At 39.2% G+C, this 25,684-nt stretch overlaps 2 protein-coding genes across 6 annotated transcripts in view; both read right to left on the bottom strand.

Moving 5' to 3' along the window:
* apaf1 (apoptotic peptidase activating factor 1) overlaps positions 1-5,570 on the bottom strand; it is a 50,111-nt gene extending 44,541 nt beyond the window's left edge. For 2 of the 5 annotated variants that reach the window (XM_038738687.1, XM_038738690.1), the window contains exons 1-8: positions 5,414-5,570; positions 4,028-4,209; positions 2,722-2,959; positions 2,291-2,488; positions 1,873-2,062; positions 1,000-1,112; positions 763-894; positions 232-470 (exon numbers count right to left, since the gene is read on the bottom strand). In XM_038738687.1, the coding sequence (XP_038594615.1) occupies positions 232-470; positions 763-894; positions 1,000-1,112; positions 1,873-2,062; positions 2,291-2,488; positions 2,722-2,959; positions 4,028-4,171 (1,254 nt within the window). In that variant the 5' untranslated portion in view covers positions 4,172-4,209; positions 5,414-5,570. The remainder of the gene's footprint in view (positions 1-231; positions 471-762; positions 895-999; positions 1,113-1,872; positions 2,063-2,290; positions 2,489-2,721; positions 2,960-4,027; positions 4,210-5,413) is intronic. The other 3 variants (XM_038738689.1, XM_038738691.1, XM_038738688.1) reach the window with 2 other exon arrangements.
* A 1,914-nt stretch (positions 5,571-7,484) lies between these two features.
* tcp11l2 (t-complex 11, testis-specific-like 2) lies at positions 7,485-18,633 on the bottom strand. The gene is made up of 10 exons (XM_038738637.1): positions 18,486-18,633; positions 15,209-15,377; positions 14,789-14,921; positions 13,558-13,678; positions 13,062-13,285; positions 12,410-12,546; positions 12,118-12,305; positions 9,551-9,732; positions 9,226-9,398; positions 7,485-8,990 (listed from the first exon to the last, which is right to left on the bottom strand). Exons 2-10 carry the CDS (start codon positions 15,363-15,365, stop codon positions 8,728-8,730), a joined length of 1,578 nt encoding a protein of 525 aa, XP_038594565.1. The 5' UTR covers positions 15,366-15,377; positions 18,486-18,633; the 3' UTR covers positions 7,485-8,727.
* Between the last annotated feature and the right edge of the window lie 7,051 nt (positions 18,634-25,684).

Here is a 25,684-nt window from a genome sequence, read left to right as displayed (position 1 = left end):
TGTTTTATTCGGTGAAAGAGTTTGCCCATAATTTCTCCAAGTACTGAAACATAGTGGGATGTTTTTTCTCCCCCTACATTTCTGTGAAAGGTTACATCCAGCAAGACAAGCAGAATGAAACATGTTTTGGTTTTCTAATGTAAAACCCAAAAATGACCAGTTTTGGAAATCAGTTAAGCACAAATACATAAAGAGGGCCATGCGACCATAGCTCTCGCTGTGTAGACAAACCTTTGCAGGGACTTTGATGTCCTTCTCCAGCACAGTAAAGTCCTTGTAGAGCTCTCGATGTTCATCAGGTAGGACTTCAATGCTGGCCGCCATGGCTTGGTCGAGGGCGTCGTAGTCATAAGACGATGACTTCCTTATACGCTTGAACTGCTTCTGCTGCAGCTGGCCGAGGTAGTAACGCCAACGGTTAGGTTTCTCTTTGAGTAGAGCCCCGATCAGGGAGACAACCAGAGGGGAACCTGGGACAGTAGCACATGGAATCAGAAAAGTGTGTGTTAAAGTCACAATATGTGAGCGCCATAGAACATAACAAGAGTTCCAAAGATAAATCATAATATTCTCCCATGCCATCAAGGGTAATTTACATCACCAATATTAGTGAATCCAGAATAAAAATGAAGTCTTTGTTTTCTTTTATAATCCTAAAAGAAATATGTTAGATCTACACGCTACATTGTATATGTAACAGTATCTGTAATTTATATTTTAAAGAAAATTACAGATTGCATGTGTATGTTTCAGTTTACAGACCTTTGCATTCTCTGACAATGCTGCGAGCCTCCTCAGGAAGTCCCTGGAGTTTAGTTTTAGTGTACAGAGCGAGGATCTCCAGCCCCTTTTTTTCATCCAGACCACTCTCCACTTCCACCTCATGTTTAGCACCTACAAAATAAAAGTACAGAACACATATTTTTGTAGGCATTATAGTATTTTCCAGTTTTATTTGTGTTTGTATAGTGACCATAGTAAAAAAAATAGGGTACATACCACTAACAGAATCAGCGAGGCTTCTATTTCTGGTGGTCAAAAGAATCCGACAGTGGATATCGAACGCCTTCAGCACTGTACTGTCCCAGATATCATCTAGAATCAGCAACGCTCTACAGCCCAAACAGAGACAGCCACATGACAAGAGACAAGAACACAATGAAACAGTGTTTACCACCTACAGTGGCTAGTGTTATGGCAGATTAACACATAGCTCTTTGCAGAGTGTATTTGCACTGCATATAGATACAGATGAATAAAAAAGGAGATGATACACAAAATGTATTATCTAGTCTTCTTGCAGTTATTAGCACTACTACTACAGCTAACAGTACAATTCAAATGTCCATCTGTATATTATTAAAGTAAATATCCAAATGAAATCTACTGGAAATTTTCAAAAGCACCAAATTTAAAACGCCCCCCTCATACTGTATGTATTTGGTTCAATGAATAAATATATATCTGTCTTTTAATTTGGAGTAATGCTATCCACCATTTTCATGTTTTATGTCTAGTCACTTTACTGAAAACATTTCATTGTTTTTCTTTTACCAAACAAAAATGTACTGTTGACTTGACATTTCAAAAATGCAGAAAACAATGGCAAATTGTTTTATTTGCTTAGTATAGTTGCCTATATTGATAATGGAGTGGTATCATGTAGTTGTTCTTACTAATTGTTTTCCATATTGCTATTTGTATTGTATTTATTGCTTACATGTTTACTGTGGCATTAGTCCATGCTAAAAATCAACAAGCCCATTTGCCTTGTGTTGCAGTTTTGCATCTTGAATCGACATTAGAATATGAACCGTAACATCCATTTAAAAAGGCACAGAGCAGGTCGTGTTAATCTGAACATATAGTAACCTCGGATATCTGCGCAGCATGAGGAAGCGCAGGCGCTCCTTGGCCTCATCCAGAGAGTTGGGCGTGCGGTGGAGGGACTGGGAATCCAGGCTCTGTTCCAGACGATAACACAATGACTGGATCTTCACCAGCAAGTCTGGTTTGTCCAGCTGGCCGATGGACAGCCAGTGAATGCCTCCGGGGAAGCACTCTGCAGATGGAAGCAAGAGGAGGGGGAGGGAAAAGAGGCATGAGGTGAGAAGTTGATGAAAGTTAACAATTAAGCAACATTTTTGACGCTGCAACATCATTGAGAATAAAATCAGCCCAGGAGTACTACAAATTTTGAATGTTTTTTCTTTCCGTAGTCTTTGACTGTTTCAAAATAAGGTACGCTGATAGTTAGTTTAGCAGTGTCAGCCAGTTAAAAATTAGTCACCATTAATGAGGTCACGGTCTCGGACAGCCTCAGCAGCCAGGACGGATTTGCCCGAGCCAGCCATTCCAAAGACAGTGATCCAGCCAGGGTCCTTCTGCAGCCGGTAGAGTTTCTCCCTGACACGGTTCACAAGCTCTGGTCTGTTGACAAACACAACGGGCCTCTGTGGTACCCCACCTTCACTGAGCACCGTCTCGACTGTTAGACAGACAGAAAAGACAATAAGGGCAGATAAATTGTGTGTTAAAGTTTTCAACTTTCCAAGTGCAAAATGACACCTTCATAAATTTGAAATTGAGCCTGTCAACATTTACACACTTTTTAACTCATGATGTATTAAGCTACGGTAGTAACTCTAGATGTTTAACCAAAATAGCACACACAACCATGATATTTTTCCCTCCGGGATGCTGACAACACAACCTCCAAACCTTCCATTCTCTCCACTGGTGAAAACACCCACGACTGCCCTTCCTCACCACAGGGTGTGAAGCTAACATAGGAACTCTTATGTGCATCAGGTGACGTCTGCGGTAGGTCATCATGAAGCAGACTGGCCAAATCATTGTATGTCTCCTTGACCAGGGCGTTGTAAAAGGAGATGTAGGAACGGTTGTCCTTCCTCAGCAGCAGATCCAACAGGGCCACAGCCTGATCCTTCTTGGTGGGCTGGGGAGACAGAGAGAGAGAGACTTCCTAATATGCATTTTACATGCTGCTACTTTGAATGGCCAGTGCTGATATTTAGAAAGCATGGCAGCAAGCCATCCGATGGCCGATATATAAAGCGGATATTAAAACAAAGAAAAGTCATGTATATCTCCACTATTCCATGCAGAGTACAATCTAAAATACGTGGTTATTTTAGCCAGTAACATGTTGTTTTAGATGATTTCTTAATAATTAATAAAATAGAAAAATACATTGGGTTATGCCGTAGATGTCAGAATGTGACTGGTGTTTAAGGGGGAGTGGGGTTCAGAAGTAACGCAATTCAACTGCATTATTCTTCACGGTATAACAATATATATTTAATGCTAGCCAATAATGGTTTTGTATTAGATGGGAGAAACGTGTTAACATTTAGAAAAGATGATTTAGGGCTCAGAACTCACTTTTTTACCACCTTCCCAAAACTCGCAAGTGGGAGAGCTAACATCGTTCCACAGAGGCCACACAAACAAGGAGGCCTGCAGATGTTTCCGCAGACATTTTTTGTGAGTGCAACTTTCGGCTGATGTGGATTATCTCAAAATGCCAGATATCACTACTATTATCCCTGATACTGTACTCTCTCAAAAAGTAAATCTGCTCAATCATCATTAGGTAACTGAAAAAGAGTACCAGCTAATTGTTGAAAGACAAAAAACAGTTTCTGGATATAAATAGCATGATTAAGTGGGACAACATTCAGTAAAAAAAAAATAAAATAATGGAGGACAGAGGCTCACTAAGTCCAAATGTAGGATAGGAGGCAACATTGCTATAAAAATGGATTAATAAAACATCACTGAGTAAACAAAAAATAATTTTACAACTGATAAAATCTTGGACAAAAGATTGATAATGTTGGTGGCAAATGTGTGAGTCCGTTTTGGAAAAAGAGTAAAGCCATCAAATAACGGAAGGAAACCGGAACAAAAAGCAGCAACATACAAAAAAAAAACATGTTAAATAACATTGGTACCAAATTATGGATAGATCCCCTTCAACTTCCCACTCTGAGCAGAGGCTCACCTTGTTATTGATCCTCTCCTCCTCATCCACAGTCAGCACACCATCACTGATCATGTGGTCCATCAGGTAGGAGGGCTTGATGTCCTGCTCCAGTCTGTGGCGAAAGCGCAGCAAACAGCTCCGCGCTCGTTCCTGCAACGCCATCTCTGCGCGACACACCGAACATTCAGGATCCTACTGTACTGCAAATTAATGGAGGAGATACACAGAAATTTGATAAACTTTAATGATGTACACTTTAAGACCAAAAGTATGTGGACGCCCAAACACTACAGTCATATCTGTTAAACTATGTACATTAATACCCTTCCAAAAACAGCTTCCACTCTAGTGGGAAGGATTTTCACAAGATTTTGGAACCTGGCTGCAGGAATTTTCTTCCATTCAGTCACAAGAGCGTTAAAGAGTTGGGGCACAGTCGCCATTCCAGTTCATCCCAAAGGTGTCGAGGTTGGGTCGAGGTCAGTGCTCTGTGCAGGCCAGTCAAGTTCTACTAATGATGTCTCATTAAGTGTAACTCTACTTTTATACAGTCGGACTCTTCCTTTACCAAACAGGATTACTGTCATACTGAAATAGGAAAGGGCTTTCCCTGAAACAAAGTTTTCTTACAGGCGCTATGATTAACATGTCCCTTACTTTTGTGTCCCAGTGGCCTATAGGCTAAAACATGTAGTTGCAAAATCCCGGGTTCAGGTCCAGACCTGGTTACATGTCATCCCCAAGCCCACTATCCCTGGCCCCTCAATTTAAAATAATATACATGTGGCTAAAACAATCTGTTGATTAACTGAGTGACAGGCAACTGATTAATCCTTTTTCGAAATGCTGTTAGACTTTACATTGGGCTCCAAAAGAGAATAATGTGGACACTTTTATTCACTTATTGTAATTATAACTATGTGCCGGAAACCCAAAAAGAAAAAGAGGAACATGAAGATCCTAAAAGTGAAAATACAAGAGCTTATCTGCTGTTCACAGAAGCCTCACCGAGGTCAAACTCTACAATACAGAAGGGACATTTCATAGAGTTTACAAAGTCTCCATAATATTTAGTTGTAAAGTAACAAGGTCAATATTTTGACAGCTTACCGGCCTGAATAATGTAACGTTTATCGATTAATTTCACTATAATTAACAAAACGCTGTGAGTACAGCTACTTTTTGACAGCTCTATAGTATCTGACGCTGTATGTTAAAGCAAAAATAATAGTGCAAGTCTGAGCTAAACTTAACTCTGCTTACATACTTTATCGCGACTTTTCCTCTTATCACTTACCTTACTAAAGTTAGACTGACGCTTTGCTCATTCCAATACTTGTCTCGACAAGTTCTCTCACCTGCTGGTAAATTAAACAAAGAAAGTAATCATCAGTAGATACTTACGAATGTCTTCTTTTCTTCAACGGGGCAGGTATTTGTTGAACTGTATGTGGTTGTCAGGTGAAGTCCCTTTTTAAAAATCCAATGGGTAAAAACAATTGTCTGTGTTGACGTTATACTACACACCCAATTTTGAAAGAAGAGCTTCCTGATTGACAACAAAAACACCTCGCTCGCTGTGAAGCAGCCAATTGCGTGACGATATTTAAACCACGTGAGCGGTGAGGTCATGAATTTCACGATTCTGTCAGAGCCCTGTAACTGGGCAAACTGACGCCGCTTTCATGGTCTATTCCTTTGTTCGGAAAGACGTTTTTTAACTTATTTAAACACCCTTCATAAAGGTAATAATTATCCCCATGCGAAGATTTAGTTCCAATGTCGACAATTTGATTTGTAAAGTCGAACGGCATTTACTGCTACAGATAGACTAAGTTGAAGAAATGCGCATTACTATTGTGTTTTTTGAACTTTTAAAATATTTTACCAAAAGCTGTTGTGTATAGCACCTTTCTTCTAAATTAGTGACACAATCTCAGTGTTTTCCGTCTGCTAAATATTACTATATACATTTTAAGTGTCCATTTGTGTATGCAGCGCCTAATTGTGAGATTTCCATACTGCGTTTAAATGCAACATTGCTGCCTAGTGAAGAGATGAGAGCATGTTGTTTATTCCACAGTACAGTGATGCGCTACCACGGAAGCGCGTTATAGGGAAGCGCGTTGCATAATAATAATAATAATAATAATGCATTACATTTATATTGCGCTTTATCATGGAAACTCAAATCGCTTCACACTGAAGTTGGGGGGATTCACTTTAACCATCACCAAAAACATACACCAAAGAGAAAAAATAGAAACCTTACCTCGTAATTACGAGATCGTAACAAACTAGTAAACTAAAAAGTTTGGCAATCAGTCATCGCGGACCTAAGCCTACCACAGGAAAGTGGACAATGATTAATCTGCTTTTATTTCCTTCTCTGTATGAATGAGACACTGGGAAATATTCATGTTACTTAATGTGGGTGGCATTAATATTAGCAGGCTATGTCAACAATGCCGCAAATCGTGTCACAACAGATTTCAAAATTAAATTGCTGGTGAACATTATGTACTACCTATTCAATAGGTAGACTGTGGCAGAAATGAAAGATGAAATGAAATAATGAAATAAATAAATGATTAAGATTGGCTGGTCTACGATATGGCTTTTTCATTGCACAGCATATGTTACAATTCACCTTACATAAAAATAGCAAGAGCAAAGTACAATATGCAAAATATAAGTAACAGGCCGATCTGATAGGCCTAGGCTACCTGCTGAGATACAGCCAGCTGCCTGCTTAATTTAAAGGATAGCCTAGTCCCTATTACAATCAGTGTTGAAGCCACCGGCCTCTGATATAACCATAGACTGTAGGAAATAACATACAGTTTTATAACACAAGTCATGTTTACCATCACATCATCTGTATGCCTACATCAAGGTAGTATTGGTGACTATTACAAGTATTGATCTTCAATTTCTTGGCAATTTCTCACATGGAATAGTCTTCACTTCTCAGAACAAGAATAGACTTAGGCCTATGCGTAGTTTTTGGCCATTATGAGCCTGTAATGGAATGCACAATGGCTGATGCTCCAGACACTCAACTAGTCTAAAGGCCAGTTTTATTGCTTCTTTAACAGCACAACAGCTTTAAACTATGCTACCATGACTTCAAAATGGTTTTCTAAAGATCAAAGGTAAACTTGGATTAGCTAAAAATTTGCTTATCCTTCCTGAAAACAAGATCATCTCAATGTGATTTTTGAACATAGTGTAAGCTATAGGCCTATATATTGTGTGTATACATTTTGAAAATCAACATGACACTGCTCTAGTCATCACTATCTCTCTGAAGTGAAATATAAGACAATTTATAGGGCTGTCATTTTGAAATCCTACATCAGATAGCTACATTGGCTGTGGGACACTGAGGTAGTCTGGTAGAAAATTCACTGAAAGATTTGCCCACATATGTTGCCAAATCACTTCAAATCTCTCCTTGAATAAATTAAGACACTTTTCTTTTTGAAGTTTTATTATATTAATTGTGGTACAGAAGCTAAGAACAACAACTTCCCACATTTTCATGTAAACTTCTGTAAAAGTACGTAACTGCTTTTCTTTGTGCATCACCGAGTCCCATGGACATTTTGGACACAATCACTTTGAGTTCAGCACCTTTCATTTCCCCTAACTCCCAACACAGCAATACTGTAACAACTACACTACCTCAAAATTTATCAAACATAGCAAGTACATCAATAAAACTATTCCACTGGCAGCAAGTAGGTAGAAGTATGGAACACACAAGTTTTAATTTTTTCTTTCACAATTCTTCTGTTTATGTACATGTTTTTATTTCACAATTGCTTTGGCAATGAAATGTCTGTTTCCCATGCCAAAAACCCCCCACTAAATTGAACTGAATGTGACAAATACTCAACAAAATACTAAAGTGAACGCTAAAATTACATGACCTCAACACAAAGCTACTCATGCAGACAACATTTCTGTCTTTGTGAAATCAAAATCCCAATCATTATATTTATACTTGTTTTTTTGTTCTATAGTAACATCAGTGGATTAAACAGAATACACAAAGTTTAGTTCTCAGGCTGATATAACAGTTAAAAGAACAATCAAAAGGACTACTTCAACAGGAAAAGGGCTATCATGTTTTGGCATTAATATGCTAAACATTTATTCATAGTTAACTGTAATTATACTATATAATTACCTCAGACTTTGACAGTGATAAATAACTTGTATGTAAATAATCTGATTTGCAACTCTACTAGTTTTCTAAATATATAGGGCTCTTTCTCTTTGCTTCATAAAGCTTACTGTGTGCTTTAAGACACACTAAGGCTGTGCCCTTGTTCCCCTGTGGACTCCCTCCACAATAACAGGAGTTTGACTGCATTTACATTGTAAGAATCACTATTAGGTCCAGAAATGGATCATTGTAATACTGGTTTGAAGCTGTATATGTTCACAGGAGGGGATATTTTAGAGCATTTATCATATTAAAAAAACAAAACACACACGTCACATTAAATGTCGACTGTGTGGAGCCTACACCGCAGTGCCTGCTAAATGTAGCGATAAAAACTACATTTATAATATGCTGGATATAACTCCAACTATTGGAGTGCACTGGCAGAGAGAAGCAGTTGTACTGCTAGCTATTGTAGTACCTGCTTATCTTTATGTCTAGTAGTAAAATAAACTCCTTAGACTGCATCAGCCAAAGTTTGGTTTTAATTGGAGGTGACAGAATCCTGAGTGGTGTCCTGAGGAGGGTTTGCTGCTGGTGGGTTGCTGCTGAACATCAGCTTCCTGATGATATCTGCGTAGAATGGTCCATAGATAGTCTTGTTGTAGTTGACCAGGGAGATGAACTTTGCTCCCATCAATGCAAGTTCAGGTTTGATGGCAGTCAGGCCGGCTGGTACCTGTTCAAGTTTAGCCTGGGGTTTGGGATCACAGATGAGCGCCTGGAAGTACTGCTGCACACGATCCTCTGCACAGAAATTAAGAGAAGAAAGAGAAATAACAGGTTAGACCAAAAAAACCAAACCACACCTCTATGTTTAAAGAAAAAAAAAAAAAAAGAATTGGGGTACTCTACTCTTGGTGCTAACGATTCCCTCACACCAATGCACATTCCTCTTCCAATTAAATTATATGAACAGCAGCTTTACGGTCCAGCATAATGCTGAAATGAGCACACAGTCACTCCTGCCTATCCGTCTTACCAACAAGAGTGCGGATGGGATTGTCCTTCTGAGTGATGTTGCAGATCTGGCCTCTAAGGGTGGCCTGCAGCGCTGGGGTCAGTGCAGGATAGTTCCTCTCTGTTAAAGACTTGTTAAGCTCACAGCAGATCTGAGCACTGACACCCTCTAGTGCCTCTTCTAGGTTAAAGTGCCTACAGATAGAAGGAGGAGGAGAGTTCTGGTTTGAGCTCCTATTTCAGGCAAAGTGGTTAATAACTGACACATGCATATGTTTGAATACAGATTGTAGATTTAACATGGGTTAAAAGACAAAAATAAAAAAAGAATAGAAAAGTGAACTGACGGGCTGTGCATCCCATCCAGCAGCACACTGGTCATCCTCTTCAGACGGTCAGACAGAGAGGGCAGACCCTGGATAGGTCCTCCAAAGGTGCTGTAGACAATGAGCAGCACCTCGTTTACCGCCTGACTTTGCCGGAGCTGCCATTGAATCTCTCGTAGACGTGTCTCATCGGTCACCCAGGTCTTAAGGAGAACCAAAAGACACTTAAAAGAATAGTATGACATTTTGGGTAGGACGCTCATTTGTCTTTTTTGCTGAGAGTTAGATGAGAAGATGGATACATCTGTAATGTCTGTATGCAAGTATGGGGTTACAGCTGAGCAGTGATTAGCATTAAGACTGGAAACAAGTGGAAATAACTTAGTTCAGTAAAAAGTTGAGAAATCCACCTACCAGCACTTTTAAGGCTCACTATAATAATAATAATAATAATAATAATAATAATAATAATAATTTGTAGAGCACAAAAACAAGTTACAAAGTGCTTTAACAAGTGTAAAGAATAATACAAAAAAACAAGATAAGAGCATGAAAAATTAATATAAAATTAGTAAAATACAATAAAATAAAAGGGATAAAATAAAGTCAAATAAGATCGGGAAAGGCTCTCCTATAAAAGTATGTTTAAAGAAGGGACTTAAGAGTTCACTGACTCAGCCGACCGGATTTCCTCGGGCAGGCTGTTCCAGAGCCTCGGGGCCCTGACAGCAAACGCTCTGTCCCCTTTAGTTTTCAGTCGAGACTCTGGAACAGACAACAGACCTCTGTCCGAGGACCTCAAGGTACGTGCTGGTGCGTATGGGACTAAAAGGTCAGAAATATAACAAGGCGAGAGGCCATGAAGAGCTTTAAAAGTGATCAATAGAATTTTAAAGTCAATTCTAAAACATACTGGGAGCCAGTGTAATGAAGCTAAAATAGGAGTAATGTGGTCATATTTCTTTGTTCTGGTTAAAAGCCTGGCAGCTGAGTTCTGGTCAGTCTGGAGTTGATCAGTAGATTTTTGGGTTAAACAGGTGAAAAGACTGTTGCAATAATCCAGGCGTGATGAGATGAAGGCGTGTAAAATGGTCTCGGTGTCCTTAAAAGTTAACATAGATCGAATTTTTGCTAAATTTCTAAGTTGATAAAAACATGATTGAACAAGCTTTGTGGTGTGCTGCTCGAAATTTAAATTACTATCAAACCAAACACCAAGGTTCTTTGCCACAGGCTTAATGTGATTTACTAGGGAACCAGCAGATGGCAGTATCTGCCATCTGCTGGGACCTGATGACCAGGATTTCTGTTTTGTCTAAGTTCAGCTGGAGGAAATTATTTGACATCCATTTTTTAACTTCACAAAGGCAGTTGTTAAGTGAACTCAGCATTCCAGGGTCTGTGGATCTGACGGGCAAGTATATTTGTGTGTCATCAGCATAAATATGAAAAGAAATGCCATGTTTATGGATAATATGTCCAAGGGGAAGCAGATACAAGGAAAACAAAATGGGTCCTAAGACCGACCCCTGAGGCACACCATATTTAACTGGACAGAATGAGGAGACATAGTTGTTTACAGACACGCAAAACTTCCTATTTGACAGGTAGGATGAAAACCATTCTAGGGCAGTACCAGAGATCCCCACCCAGTGCCTCAGTCTGTCTAACATGATGTTGTGATCAATGGTGTCAAAAGCAGCGCTAAGGTCCAGGAGTACAAGGACTGAGCACAGGCCTTCATCAGCAGACATTAAAAGGTCATTGGTGACTTTAAGCAGGGCAGTCTCAGTGCTAACCCTAACCCAACAGAATCTATTACTTTCAGTAAAAATTTTGTAGGTATTACATCAAGTGGGCTGGAGGACACTCATTTGTGATACTGTTTTTAAAAGCTCAGACAAGTCGATGGGATAAAACTGGTTAAAACTCTCTTGTTGCTGGTGACGAACCTCTGAGTAAGAGGCCACGGGGGTAATAGAGGCTCTGATTGACACCACCTTATTGGTAGAATAAGATAAAAACAATTCACAGTCATCATTACTTCCAGCTGAGGCAGAAGGAGCGGTTGGGTTTACCAGCTGATCCACAGTCTTAAACAGAAACCTGGGATTGTGTTTGTGTAGTAATGAGTTCAGAAAAATAGTGTGTTCTCGCATCCTTAACCATGTTATTGTAGTTAATTAATAAATCCTTCAGACTGAGGTAATGGACTTGGAGACTGGATTTTTTCCATCTGCGCTCTGCTTTCCTGCATTCCCTTTTTAGGCAAAACTATTCAGTTGCCTCACAAACTCGTGTTAACAACAAGACTCTGGAAAATCACTGCTTCCAAAAAGAAATAGTGGCAGCACGTAACGCCTTGTAAAATCACTAACTGTAGATCATCTAATCCAGCTTTTGTCAAAAAAGCAAATGAGAAACTCAGATGAAAGAAAAAAAAATCTGATAAATTAATTCACACTCATGAAATATTAGATTATTAGGAAACATGATACTTTATACATGAAATACAAATAACTCCGGATAAACAAAAGTAATACAATGTCTCTCTCCAAGTTACGTACACAAATTCAAAACACACTCACCTCAGGCAGTGGGCTCTTATCATAGTCCCATATAAGGATGCTGAGGAAGGCAGCGTTGAGGACCTGAAAGGGGCCAGGCACCGCTCGCTGTCCTTTCCCCTGACCTTCAGTCTGTTCTGTGGGGATCGCGGCCAACAGCAGCGCCTCCAGTGCTGACTTTATCCATGAAGTGGTATGGTCCAAAGCACCTGATGAAGTTTATCACAGTTATACCGACTGAGGAGTTTGGTCTTAACATGACATTACAACATACAGAATAAAAAGCTACGGAGAAAACTGTGTTCTTATTCACTGTGTGTTTTGTCCAGGACGCTCTGAAACTTTGCCCTCTCATATTCCACACTCTGCCTCTGCAGCACAGGCCTCAGGTTATCAATGGTAAAGTTGACCATGTCTGCCTTCATCAGGTCCAGCACACGGAAGATCTCCCTGGTGTGTAAAAAAAAAAATTAAAAAGAAGAGCTTGACTTGCTTCTTATTAAATAACTAGATAAGGAAACTCACAGCTCATGTATTATCACAGAGAGACAATGCAATGTGTTTGATCTCAGCATTGATATTGTGAGATCAGATTAGATGTCTTTTTATTGATCCCCCTTAGAGGAAATTCAAATTGGCACAGCAGCACAGGGGAAAGTAAAAAAACAAAATACAACAAAAGTGGAATTAGTATGTAATATTGATACAAAATCAGTATGTAAATATACACACTCTATATACAATCAAAATAGAATCTGTCAGCAGAGACGGGAGATGTTGGGTGCTGCAGCGCTGTGCAGTCTGATGGCAGATGGCACAAATGAGCCACCTAAGCACTTTGAGGGCACCGCTGGATAAGTCTGTGGCTGAAAGTGCTCCTAAGCTGCCTCAGCTCAGCACAGAGAGGATGAGAGGGGTTGTCCATGAGGTTTCTAAATGCTTTAGGGTCCCAGGTGTGTCCTTACCTGAAGAGTGTCACCATGTTGTCTGCGCTTTCCCGGAGCTTCTTGATTTCCTCATCCCTAACTGGTGCACACATCTTGCCCATTGTGGTGATAATGTAAGAGGCAAGCCCCTGGATGTCTACAGCGTCGTTGTCAGCCTGCTGACGAATCAGGTCCATGTCCAGCACCTCCATGATCTGGGTCCTCATCCGATTGGCACCCGGATTAAGGAATGACAGTAAGATCTGTGCAAAGAGGAAAAGGATTGTAATTTTATTAAAGCATTATTTATAACGTATAATTAATCTGTGATGTTGCTTAATTTGTTAATGTCCTTCTACATATACCAGTCACGCAAGAAGATAGAAGGAGATAAAGAGAAGCAGATGCGTTACGAAAGGAATTTAAGAGGAGTCGTTAGGATAATGAAAAAAGTTCTGCAACGTGAGGAAAAATGCCAATAAAGTCATTTATACAGATCTAGTGAAGCTGTAAGTATCAGATTGTGTGTGCTGACCTCTCTGATCTCTTCCAATAATCTGATGGCATGACCATACTCAGGCGGGTCATCGTTCAGCTCAGACTCCAGGATGTCCCAGAAGGCCTTGTGGACATTATCTCTAACTACTTTCCATAAACTAAAACCAAAACAAACAAAAAAAGCAGAGGATTTAGTTTAGCTGGATATATCATATGTCAGGAAAAAATAGCCATTTATGAAAAGGGCTTTGACTTGTGGCTTTGTTCTCCAACCTCACCAAACTTGGCAGGGATGGAGCACAAAGTACAAAATAACTGAGATGCATTTTCTTAAGAATTAAAAAAAAAAAAATCAATCAAAATCAATCCTATTGTTGAGCAATCATTTTGAATTGCCGCCAGCAACACAGCAATAAATAACTAAAGTGAACTTTACTGTCCTTCTCTTTACTCTTCAACTAACTAGTTGAAGAGTAAAGAGAGTAAACTCTGGTGAACTGTTAAGTTCAGCTAGTAAACAGAGACAGACAGATAGATCTACAATAGAACAGATGAGGTATGATACGCATTAGTTCTCATCTGTCTCTTCACTGTAAAAAGCAATCCAGATCCAAAGAGAAATATTTAAACAGTTGTGCCTCTATACAATTTATAAATTACTTATCTACACACAAATTAGATATGGAGACTAAACTGTTAACATAATTTATTTTAAGGAGAAAGTAGTTTTACCTCATCTTCTTGGAAAGAACTCAACTGAACTTTACTTTGAAGTAGCTACATAACCTTTATAAAACAGGTTGCATGCAAATCATAAGTATTACTAGACAAACCCCTATAAATTATCTATGTACATCATGTCCCTGTTGGTTTATTTTTCTCCTCGTTAGTCTGTTTGTTTGGAACTGTCGTGGTTTTTGAAATGGTTCTCCTCTGCTTCTTTAATAATTCAGCAGTGTTTTTGTTTGATTAACTTGCAGTTTGGGGGCAAGTAACAGCCTATCTTTGGATTTCCGCTCTCTTTTGTTCCTTTGAAAACTCACATCCATGTCGATTTCCAGACCCCTTTTACTATTCCACAGTCAACATAGTAAGACTCACATTTGTGTTCTTTTCCATGGAGGTGTACACATACTTTTGTAAAATATTGTGAAAATATATATTATACAAAGCATAGATACAATAAGCAGCGGTTTGATCACTAACGTACTTCACGTTTCAGGAAAAAATCTCTGAACAGAGACACCGAGAACTTTTTCATGGTATACCTGTCCTGAGGTAGGCTGTCAGTCTCAAGATGGAAGTTGCGGTTCACAATGATTTCATGGGCAAAGCTGAGATTGGACAGGTCTCTGGCAGACTCCATGACTTCATCCAGGGTTAAGGTTTTTGGTGGGCTTGCTGTGGGAAACATACATTGAATAAGCTTTGTAATTTAAAAAGTGAGCATAAAATCCACTGTTAAAGTTGTGCAATACCAGTAGTCAGGGCAGTTAGTCTTGGAATGTGATTACAGATAAAACTACAGTCTCTGATACCTAACTAAAAGTACAAACAAAATAGCATTATAAATATAAATGTTCACATCTGAGACAGCGCACAAGCCAAGCCAAACCAACTAGTAGGCCTATCTCAACAAAGGAAAACAATCATGGAAATGTAAGAGATTGTCCGCTGAGCAAACTCACAGGAGGGCGTGCAATGTTTGCTAGAGCAGTCACTCGTGAAGCTTTCACGGGAATACTCCAGGTCGCTGCTGTCACAGCGCTCCGACGACGACTCCACGTCACTGCCTTGGTCCTCGCCGCTGGACATGGAGGCCGGTCGCTCATCATTAAAAGGCATCTTGGGTTACAGCTGCACAAGAGAATTTGGTTACTTTAGCAGAAAGCCACTGGATTTCTAAATTCTTTGTTTAACTCAACCTGTTCAGCAAGTCACAAGTGAATGGGTTTGTTACTACTTTCACAGAAATTTGGATGGAGGAGGTTTGCAATTTAACTGGAAAGACTTTCATTCCGCCTTTGTTTGGAAGCCATTGTCGAGAAAGTTCTAGTTCTTAATTCCTAACACGGACTGGAAGCAACAAAAGATCTGACATCTAGTGATATACTATATTTTAGCCTGATATCACTTTTCAGTGCCATAGACCCACATTATTGTGCAAAAACTATTAAAAACAAATTGATGTGCCACACAGTTGCACTGTATGACAATTTATAACCACAGACACATGCATTTCATTTCAAGTCGATCACACATAAACCATCCCAGTGCTGAAATGAATGTGTATCATTCTCGGATTAAGATTTTTTAAGAAAAATTTGCAATTTACTCCTGATGGAGTAACATCTGCTATAACTACATTCCTCAGCTTTTTTAAAAACTTCAGTAGGGAAAAATGAGTTTGGGGCTAAGAGCAACAAAAAGTTAAAGGCTAACGCATTGTTGGTTTTTGGTCTTTTCATGGAATTTGCTGACAACAAATCTATCAGCTTGTATAAAAAAATAAATAAAAAACTTGGTGAGGAGAAAACTAAGTAAGCTTTACCTTAGTTTGACCTAGCTTGTATTAGAGGGAGAAGGAGTGTTTGACTGTCAGCAAGCATTCATTTTTCACTTTAGCAATAGCTGCTGTTGCCAAGGCGAGCTAACAAAGTAACAAAAACACCGGCCGCACTAAACAGTTGGCGAGCCTGTCTCCAAGGAAACAGACAGTTGCCTTGTTGAAAAGTATTGAGTATTACCATCAAATACAAACTATACTAGTTTTTATTTTTTTACACTCAATTCTAATGAGTGCATGAAGTTATTCACTGGGAAAATACTTTCAGTGTTATTCACTGCCACACGGTTTGACAATGCTATCCAAAAGTCAGGACACAATGAGAACCCATTTCCACAACGAGGTTTAAACAAAAGCTTGTATTCCTTGAGGATTAAGAAGGGGGTACTGTGTCCAGGTCTGTCTGAGATCCACTGTGTCTCCAGGGCAACATGGGACAACAAAGCAGCTTCTTAACTGTCAACAATCCTGTTAGACCTGATCCCCCGGTTGTCCTTCCTCCACACAAATAAAAATACATGGCATAAGAAAGAAAGGTACCATTAGCAAGATAAGAAAAATATGAGCTAAAGCCAAACTGAGTGAATTCAGAAATTCAAAATCAAATCTTATTTACTGGGCAAAGACACCATGAAACATGGTCCCAATATACTTTCCAAAAAATACACCAGGATCAAATGCAAAAGACTACAAATGTGAAGACAAGATAAAACCGCAAGAATAAATGAATAATGAAGATATAAAACAGCTACATTTAAAAACTTCAGATAAAGAGGATATTAAAAGGTGCTCCACCAGGGTGCAAAATTGACTTTGTCCGCCAGCCAATGGCTAGTGAATGCTTAAAGTATGCAAGCCACTTACTATGGATTATTTTTGGCTGGTGATGTGAATCTACTAGCCAATTGCATATTTTGTTTTATTGGTGGCTGGTGCTAATTTTGGACCCTGTGCTCGACCCAACATGAACTCTATTCAGAAATTCGGACTCAGTACCATGGATGTTTTGTTCATGTTCTAATTACAACGCATCACCAAAACCACCACTTTGCTAAATAATTAAGTAATTAGTTAGTTACTTTAACTCCTCTTAAGTAGGCCTCTGCCTTTCTAATATTATCTAAAAACATCAACGCTGGCAGGGTGACCCTTGAGTGTTCCTGTTCTCAGTTATCTGCTGCCAAAAGTGAACGCACACTCCCTCGCTGCTCTTTTGGTTTTAAAGATAGCTCAAGGGAAGAGGATGGGTGTGGGGCGCGTGCAACTTCCATGTACCCCGTCTGTGTCTGCAGCTCATTCACTGCATCATCTGCTAGACTTGACAGCTAGGTCACTGCAACGCAGCAGGCCAATTTTCAGAGATTATCTTGAGTGATGGGAGCAGTGCAATCCAGAAAACTGATTACGGATTAGGTCTACTCTGTCATCTGCTGCTTCACTGGGAGAGAAATCCTCTTTAAGTAGTATGAATGTTTGATAAAATAAAATGTTGACAGACTTTTACTGCCAAAAGCAAAAGATCCCCAAGCATTTGAAGCATGTATGGACATGTTCAGAGTGAGGTTTAAAAAAAAAAACAAAAACCCACACACATTATGAATGGTATTGATGGATATGAAATATACTGTTACTGTAGACTGTAAGATAGGGCATTGAGTGCAATGTGCTGGTAACAATATATCTGCATTAATATTATAACTTATCGAATGCAGAAAAATAGGCAATGCAGTTTCCATATGTACAGGTGTTCTGACTACATATTGTTACAGTAACTCCTGCAGAAACAAAGACAGCCTTCAGGGGTTTCTAGATTTGACTGCAGTGTAATGTAAACAAAACATTAGATCAGGAAGGCTGGGCCAACCACACGGGGACTCTTCTTATTGGCTGCAGCTCACTGTCTCTCACCAATACATGGAAAATGTTTGGTTACAGAGCTTTGCACATGGGAGAAAAAAAAAAAAATTCCACACGCAGAAGAAATGGGTACACGTGATGTGAACAGCAGACCAAAACAAGAACTCCGTGCACATTTAAAACAGTACATTTCAAGTCTGTCCACAGTAAGACTAATGTATTAAGCTCTCTGCTAAAGACGTTTGTTGTACATAGCTGTCAAACTCGTCACTGTTGTTTACATCATGACAGCGTTTACACAACAGTCTTTGTTAGTTGAACAAACGCTCTGGCAATAACAGCTGGGTATAGATCGGTTAAATCTTCATGGCTGCTAGCTATATTTCGACATCCGCATCGACATGCTAGTTCGACGACTGTGCCCAAGTTTCCGCTTCACAACAATGCCAGACTCAAATAAACGTAAAAGTTGCCAACAGAACCAGCCGTGTGATTCACAATTTCAAATACAGTAAAGTGTGCTCAACAAAAGCGACTCTTACCCGGTACAAGTCTCCGTAAAGGGAGACCGACACCAAATATAGCTCAGCTCTGAAATAAAAGATTCGTCGTCGACCTGTGCAGTTCGTCTCTCTGTTTAAAGGTCCTTCGTTGCCCCAGCTGGCTCTGAAGGCAAACAGGCGAAACCATTTTGTACATAGGGGTGTTCAACGGCTAAGCAAGGACGAACACAAGGTTTATGATTAAAGATTTAAATGTTTCGATAACAACAGAATTGTAAGCACATACACATATAAAAAACTAAATGCACACAATTTAGTTAAGGAAAAAATAATGTACACGTAATGCAATATTCTACACTATTTCACCCTCAGTTAAATGGTACGCTCAGCATTGCTTCACGTGGGACGTATTTGTTTACGGATGTGACCTCAGTGTGTTCACAGAAGTGTATTATGTGTGTATTACTGCCTAACCCAGATATTAAAGGGCATTATGAGGACAAAAACTTAGTTCACTCTCTAAAATGGCACCTCAGAAGGTAAACCATAACCTTTTAGCATTAAGACTTAACAAAAATAATAGGTAGGCTTATTGACACAATACAACAAGTTACAGAGTGAAATTGAGTTTTGTAACTCCCTTCTACATAGACAATATCCATTAATACAGTCAATTATAAAAAAAAATGGTAAACAAACTATCACTGAAGCAGTGCTGAGGATGAAATTGTGTTTATCCTTTGGGCTCTGCGCAGGCACCTCACAGAGATCACTCATGCTCAGGAGATGGATACCAATGATCTTCTGAGCAGTTTAACCACCCGCTGCAGAGCCCTCCGGTCCTGGGCCGTGCACATCCCATGCCAGTTTGTGACGATAACGCTTTAAGAAAAAGCTAAAATATAAATACATCACACATACACATCAGAATCAGTTTTATTGCCAGGTATGTGTACACATAGGAATTTGACACACACGTTGTTTTTTTTAAAGGCCCTTACAAGTAAACTATAAGTGGTTAAAGGTTAGGCCAAAAATATCATTTTGACACCAGACATGACATGACTTACTTTAGTAGGAAAAGAAAAAGGTGTTAAACATTAAGGATGGGTTTGTGTCCAAGTAAGCCATGACAGCGTATGCACAATACCAGATCCCTGAAACTGATGCAGCTAAATGGAATTCAGCCATCATTATTTACACAAACACAGAAAAGTTATAACCTCCAAAGAAAGCCAAATGTTTGTATTTGCAAAGTAATTATACTAATGTAACCAGGTTTAAAAATGACCCGCCTATTTTGGGCAACAGAATAATGATCTGTATTTTTTCTATTGAGCCTATAAAAGAAGAGAAAAATCCATCCATCCATCATCAACCGCGTATCCAACGTACAGGGGGGGGGGACTGGAGCCAATCCCAGCTGACATCGGGAGAAAAGGGAGGATACACCCTGGACAGTTCGCCAGTCCATTGCAGGGTGAAAAGAAAAATCTTAGTGGCAATTATTTGAGAGATTAAATTCTAGAAATTTAATTTTAACTTGCAAGAATACTTAATATAAACACTTCCTGATAATATGGTCCATTTCATTTTATAGTAATTACCAAATACTGTATATTATCTCTTAACTCTACACTGTAAACTCAAATAAGTTCAGAATGCTCAAAATGTATGGAAACCGATTACCTCAAACTTTTATAGTAGTGGTAATATTTGAGTAAACCTCAACTTAAATATAATAGATTTTAAAAAACATTTAATTTCTGTATACTAAATTACATTGATTCACTGGTGCTTATTAAAATTAAATTCTACTAATTCTTTACTCAATAAATGTAATTGTGCTAGACTCAAATACTAATACTAACAAGATTACTACTAGTCAACTTGAAATTTACAAAATGCCCATTTTCAGACAGTAGTCCTCAAATTATTACAATTCGAGTTCCCTTTATTAGTATCAAAACCTTAAACATCTGTCATTTCTACATTTAACAGGCACAAAATAAGGCACATCTTGCATAAAGCTGAATAAACAAAGTAATTGACTGCTTGATCAGATAATTAACCAGCAACAATTGATCATTTTTGCAATAATGTTGAACATTCTCCATTTCCAGATTCTTAATGACATTTTCTGGTGTTAAGTGATAACTTGAATCTTGAGCTAAATAAAATTTCCTTTTACTACTTTGCTGTGTTTTGTGGAAAAGCGACTATGCATAATTTTATTCCATCAGCAACATTTTACTTAAATAATATCAAAAGGGAGCTTTATGGAATCCTAAGAAAATAAAGAGTTTAAAATAAGAAGTTCCACACTATGCAAACTGTTAAGTCAGGTAGACGAGATAATGGAACAATTTCAAGGTTTCTGCAGGTTACATTTAAAGACCTTTTTAAGACCATTATGGATGAAATTTAATTAAAACCTATATCACGACTTAAAAAAAAGAAGTTACTTACAAAGTCAATCAATGCATTCATATTAGGGTAGAGTGATGTCTACAAAATTGCCTTTGGATGTCAATGAAATACCGGGATGGACAATGATGATGATGCTGATGGATAAACTCAGGGGGGCAGACAGGGAGACAATAGTAAGCTACACCCAAAAGCTAAACTTGCTAAATAAGTCCACTGGGGTTGAATTCTAAGCCATTAGATCTGGGAAAATTAATTTGGTTAGTTTTGATGCTCTCCATAATGATTTTACATTCATTGTGCAGCACCAAGCCGTTTTGAACCTCACCACCTAAGAATGGCAGGAAAACACATGACCTCAGAATCATTACACAGATAGATTCATGTTTGCCTTTTGTGTCTTAATTTACTGCTTTATTTGTAGAAATAAACAAATAAGCATTTCATTTGTACATCGAAATCCAAAAGAATAATCTCATTAGCTTAAGAGGACTAACGTTAGTTTGCATCCTTAATTTGCTTTAATGTTTCTAAGCACAGCTTCTGTGGTCAACAGCGTCCTCTTTAATTTAACTATCGAGATGTACAGTACAGAGCTGACAACTTAATACTGATCTTATCCTCTGCTAACTTTCACCGTTACTTTCTGCTGCTCACATTCGCTTGTCCTTTGAAGAACGAGGAAAGGGAGAAAGCCATGCGTTGAGTGTTACTGTAGTTTACTGAAAATCATTAATGATCGTGTGAAATATTAATAGCGGCGCTTATTCATTAAGCAGCGACAGTAGGCTTCAAATATGTTTCCATCCAAGAACCGATAAGGTTGCACTTCCCCATAGCTAAAGAATAAATCAGTTATCTCTGTGGTACAATCCGAAAGAAACTTGCAGCAATTACACCAAAGCTGCCCTTTTGTCTTTGTAGTCGTAATACAGCAAATTATATTTGGACTAGAGACAGAAAGAACGACACCACCACGGGAGGGGGAAAAAAACAAAAACAAGACATTCTTTAGCGCTGCAGGGCTATTTCAATGAGCATTAGAGGTAGCGTTAAATGGATGTTAGAAGATACCTTTTTAAAAATTTTTAAGATCTAGAACAAAATCTTAAGAGAATTTCAGACTTTAAGACCCCGTGGAAACCCTGCAGGACATCTACCCGACCGGTGTTATCAGAGCAGCTTCTTTAATCTGGAGGTTTCAGTGTGTTTGATTGTTCGAGTAAAGTGATAGTGAATCTCAGGAGGAAAATATTCTGGCAGTAAAAGTACGGTGTCAGTATGTCAGGTAATAAATGCTTCAGCTTCTCCAAAACAACAAGAGTCTGATCCCAACGGCTGGAGAAGTGAAGCAGGTTAACAAACATCTCCCCTTCAGACTGTAAGCTAACAGAACGTCTTTTAGTTCAATTTATAGAAAGTAACGAGCAGCTGTATTTTATTCCAGCCTACCTGTCCAGCTGAGAGAAAAAAGGTGACCTGGCCACAGACTGAACATCCATGGGGTACCATATTTGGGTCACAGGCTTCACTTTTCAAACCTGGAGGTTCCTGCTTGGTGAAAACACAAAGCTGCTCCCTGGTTTCACAAAGCAGACATTAAATATCAAATTTCCATTGTGGTTTTGAAACAGACCAATCAAAGAACAAGACGCAGATTCAGGTTGTCCTCACACAGGAGCAGGAGGGGCTACGAACTGACGCACTGCTGGAGGCGCTCTCCTCCTCGTTGTTGGGCGAAAGCGAGGCGAGGAGGCCGGAGCCTTACGGCGACGCTGAAAGTTGTGTATTCTGCACAAAGCATCATGTTCAGCTTCAGGTCGTCCATGAGCTCCAGGATCTGTTCTAAGGTGAGCTGAGCCAGTTACTGACGGAACTGTGAAGACTGAGGACATTGACACAACCGCTGTTCAACAGGTACCTAGAGACCGTCCTCACCTCTGTCCTATCCAAAGACGACAGCCGCGAGGACAGGTGTCCTCTCGGAGTGTCTCACTGAGGATGCTGAGCACAGAGTCCGTCCTGAACATCACCAGGCTCCCCATCATCATGTGACACATCCGCTCCTGCAACACAGAGAGACCCGCTTACTGAACACAACCCAGATCAGAACCAGCAGAAACAGACTCAAGGTTCTGCAGAGGTGAGTCCTGATCAGCTGTTACCTGTGAGGAATCGATGACAGCTACAATCATGTTGAGCAGTTAAATGCTCCGCAGCGTCTCATCTGGGAACTGAACCGAGATAGAAACATTCTGATCTGGATCTGTGTGTCAGTGTAGATAGAGGGGGTGAGGTAGCTAGAACAGCCAGACGCTGTCCTCCTGTCACACCTTCATGCTTGGTAAGAGCAGACCCAACGGGCATGAGGTAGGCCTGCACGGTAAAAAGAAAATGCGATAACATTGTTATATTGAGAGGACATGACTTGCAATAAATAAACATATTGTGCATATTAACTGCCTGGTTGTGCAAGTTATTTTAGGATTAGAAATTAATATTTTAAATACAGCTAAATGTTTCTAGAGCCGCAACACTGATGCTTACAACACTGAGGGATGTATAGAAAGAACAAAAACTCTGTAAAAGTCTGTATCATTCCTCATCTTCCTCCTCCCCTCTGCTGTTATTCACTACCTGCAGGTAACATTACCTGGTAGAAGGAGAAGCGGCTGGTTTGTCTCAGCCAGTCCACAACAATGTGCCAAATTTTAAGGCTGCAGACAGACAGCTTTCTATTTAGCTTGTTTATTAGATTAGACGCTTGAGACAGAACGTTACATTATAGAATCCACTAGTCTCGATAGCACCATTGATAAGCTCGGACCTTGTTGATTTTCAGGTTTTGAGAAATTTAAACTAATGCAGTTACTCTCAGTCACTTTGGATAAAAGCACGAGTTAAATGTCTAAATGTATTTATTATTTATTACATAGGTGAAATACACTCCACCTGGTTAACTTTACTGGCCCCACCGCCCTTTCAGTGCCAAGGTCTGACTTTGCTTGGTGTGCTTACATTACATTCATTTAGCTGACGCTTTTATCCAAAGCGACTTAAAAATTGCTATATATGTCTGAGGTCACACACCTCTGGAGCATCTTGCTCAGGGACAAATTGGTGTTAAAGTGGACTTGAACCCAGGTCTCACATCAAAGGTAGGCATCTTATCCACTGTTCCATCACCACCTTCATCAATACCAACATCACAGTCTTCAATTTAGCCCTGGGGCTTATTTCATACCAATCTCTAAAAGAAACACAACAGTTTGTCAAGTCCACCACCTGTTTCTTTAACTTAACATTACTGAGACAAGACTGTCAATTTTACATTTACTCATTTGGTAGACGCTTTTATTCAAAACAACTTACATTTCAGGAACATACAAGCATTAACAAAGCAAGATTAATTTAACTTAGCTAACATGACTGCCAAACACTTTTGAAAGGGCTGTGAAAGTAAATCTACATTAATTTGCTACGTTCTTGTAGGAATGCCCGCGAATTGTTCGGCAGGAACATCTAACTTACAGTACATCAAGCTAAAGTTAGCTTGTTTACCATTAGCCAACTCCTCACATTTGGACTGGATTTTAACTGATATATAGAAGACTCCAAATATTACAACTAAATTACTCTTCCACGATGACAATGTTAACGTTACCACTTGCCAACACGTTCTAGTTTGACATACAGTCAATGACATTAACCAGTAACGTTAAGTTACTTAGCTTCCCAATTTAATGGCACATTTAAGCTAGCCATCAACTCGGTCACGTTAGCCCTTCGGAATTCTGTTTAAAGATAAACCAACCAGCTGGAATTTATGGTAGACATCAATATCAAGTTATTCTACAACAATGCTTCTATTAAAATACAAAACAATAATTTAATGAGTAGGAGAGACTTACCACAGTCCAACATTTGCTATGCGACGTCAACGCTCATTTTCCTTTCACACAGCGTGTTGCGCTTATATGACATGCCACGTGACCATTGACGTCAGAACTTTGTACGTCACGAAGCGCACTGATTTTTACTGCATTTATAACCACTGCGCTATTTCTCAATATGTCTATATTGTTTTATTCATAGTGTGTATATTAGTGTTGTCTATTCTGTAGTTTGTTTCTGATTTTATTTTATTATTGTGTTATGGTATTATTGTGTAAGCACATCGTGAGCAATGTACAAACCTGAGTCAAATTCCTCGTATACACATATCTGGCAATAAAACTGATTCTGATTCTGAAATGGGATGCAGCTGATTGGGTAACACCTCTGGTTGGGGGAAGCCCGTTGCCCAACCATAGACTGTACATTGTGCCCAACTTGCACAATGTTGATTGAAAATCTGTAACTAACTAACGTTAATTGACAAAGTTTGAGAGAACCCAGCTTTCTTTGCGGCGCTGTGAAAGTGTTTATTTCTGTTCTGTGACTTTAATTTATAACCGTACACTGGGATGACCGGTGTGCTGACGATCTATGTAGCCTTGTCGAAAAATGCTACCGTAGCGCAAATCGACAGCAGAGTCTATCGAGTCGCTCTGCCCTATCGAAAAATGCTACCTTATGTGTTTCCTTTCCCAATCCCATAAAGTTATAACTCTCACAGTGTTATGACATCTTCTGTTTTTTGATTATATTACAACATCATTTCAGGGGTAGCTATTCTGATACTAATATCCCCTATCAAATAATGCTCCTATTACAGAATCATTTTATATTGCACCACTACTCACTTCATGTGTACTGTAAGGAGATGGGGAGCATGTTGAAATGCTATATTATGCCATCTTTATTTAAGA

Source organism: Micropterus salmoides, unplaced genomic scaffold, assembly GCF_014851395.1.
Source record: "Micropterus salmoides isolate LMB-PRFRI ecotype aquatic unplaced genomic scaffold, ASM1485139v1 Ms_hic_scaffold_23, whole genome shotgun sequence".
Taxonomy (NCBI): domain Eukaryota; kingdom Metazoa; phylum Chordata; class Actinopteri; order Centrarchiformes; family Centrarchidae; genus Micropterus; species Micropterus salmoides.
The sequence above is the reverse complement of the archived record's forward strand: the minus strand, read 5'-3'. Positions and strand labels throughout refer to the sequence as shown.